The sequence below is a fragment of the Sinocyclocheilus rhinocerous genome, unplaced genomic scaffold (genome assembly GCF_001515625.1).
Source record: "Sinocyclocheilus rhinocerous isolate Xijiao unplaced genomic scaffold, SAMN03320098_v1.1 C36372065, whole genome shotgun sequence".
Classification (NCBI taxonomy): Eukaryota; Metazoa; Chordata; class Actinopteri; order Cypriniformes; family Cyprinidae; genus Sinocyclocheilus; species Sinocyclocheilus rhinocerous.
This window is the reverse complement of record NW_015779801.1, coordinates 1-1,058: the sequence shown is the minus strand read 5'-3', so window position 1 is coordinate 1,058 and position 1,058 is coordinate 1. Positions and strand designations below refer to the sequence as shown.

The 1,058-nt window shown below is 40.0% G+C and overlaps 1 protein-coding gene across 1 annotated transcript; it reads right to left on the bottom strand.

Moving 5' to 3' along the window:
* Window positions 1-242: 242 nt before the first annotated feature.
* LOC107735920 (thiamine-triphosphatase-like) lies at window positions 243-1,045 on the bottom strand (the record flags this gene model as incomplete). The annotated part of the gene is made up of 2 exons (XM_016547466.1): window positions 976-1,045; window positions 243-782 (listed from the first exon to the last, which is right to left on the bottom strand). Coding segments are annotated over exons 1-2 (610 nt in total), but the record flags the coding sequence as incomplete, so codon positions are not given.
* Between the last annotated feature and the right edge of the window lie 13 nt (window positions 1,046-1,058).

Sequence of the window (1,058 nt, the reverse complement as noted above, 5' to 3'; positions counted from 1 at the left end):
GATGCGCATGAAAATCGCATTCGATTTTTTGCACAGCCCTACCTTAACAAAAATGACAAAAACACAACTTTAATTACAAACATACAAATATGAATACATACAAAATAAAAACTAAATCAAACTATTACTAAAAACTATATGAATCTCAATTATACTAAAGTAACACTGGTCTTAGCAAAATGAAGTGGCAGCAAATTAACTCTGTACTGTATATATGACAGTGTCCACAAACATCGGCTCACCCAGTTCTGCAGCAATGCCTGTAATCCTCTGCAGAGCTGCACTCATGTCACCTCCTTCAGGCACCAGAACCTCAATCTCTCCCACACAATATCCGAAATCAGCCTGGTCCAGATCCACCCGCACTGCACCGGCCTCTCTCTCTAGCATGTAAGAGCAGCGCTCGGTCTTGAACTCGGCAAAACAGACGAGATTGAGGACATTCAGCCACTTTGTGTCATCTGCTGAACAGATCTCTGTGTCCTCATTTTCTGCGACTTTGTCAATTTGTTCCCTTGGTGAGGAATTCGATTCACTCCCTTCAGCAGTGTGTTCCCTGATAATCCTGCTGACTTCTGATTGAATCAGAGGCAAACTGGTTATCTCTCTGTATTGTGTGCAAAGGGACTCAGTGTCATTGTCAGGTGCAGCTCCTGAAACTGCAGGGCATTTCAACTCCCACAATCCCTCTCGGCATCTCAGCCAGAAATCTTTTAGTGTGAGGATGAAATCTGGTGAGTCAAAATACTGGTCTCGGAACTGCCGCTGACCAATGCATTTAGCTGTACAGAGAAATAAGAAAATGTAAAAATCTAACCTAAAATTTAAGGGGAAAAAACCCCCATAAAATTAAAGGGTAGTTAATACTGTTGCTTGTTACTTCAGGATTCTGTATGTGTATAATAATGAATATAATGTGTGTGTGTGTGTAAAGCATAAATGATTCATTTTGATAATGAGAAGATCTGAACACACCTCCAATATCCTGTAGTTTCTCCATAATTTCTGCATCACAAACGAATTTTCTTTCAACCTCTACAGTCATTTTGTTATATATT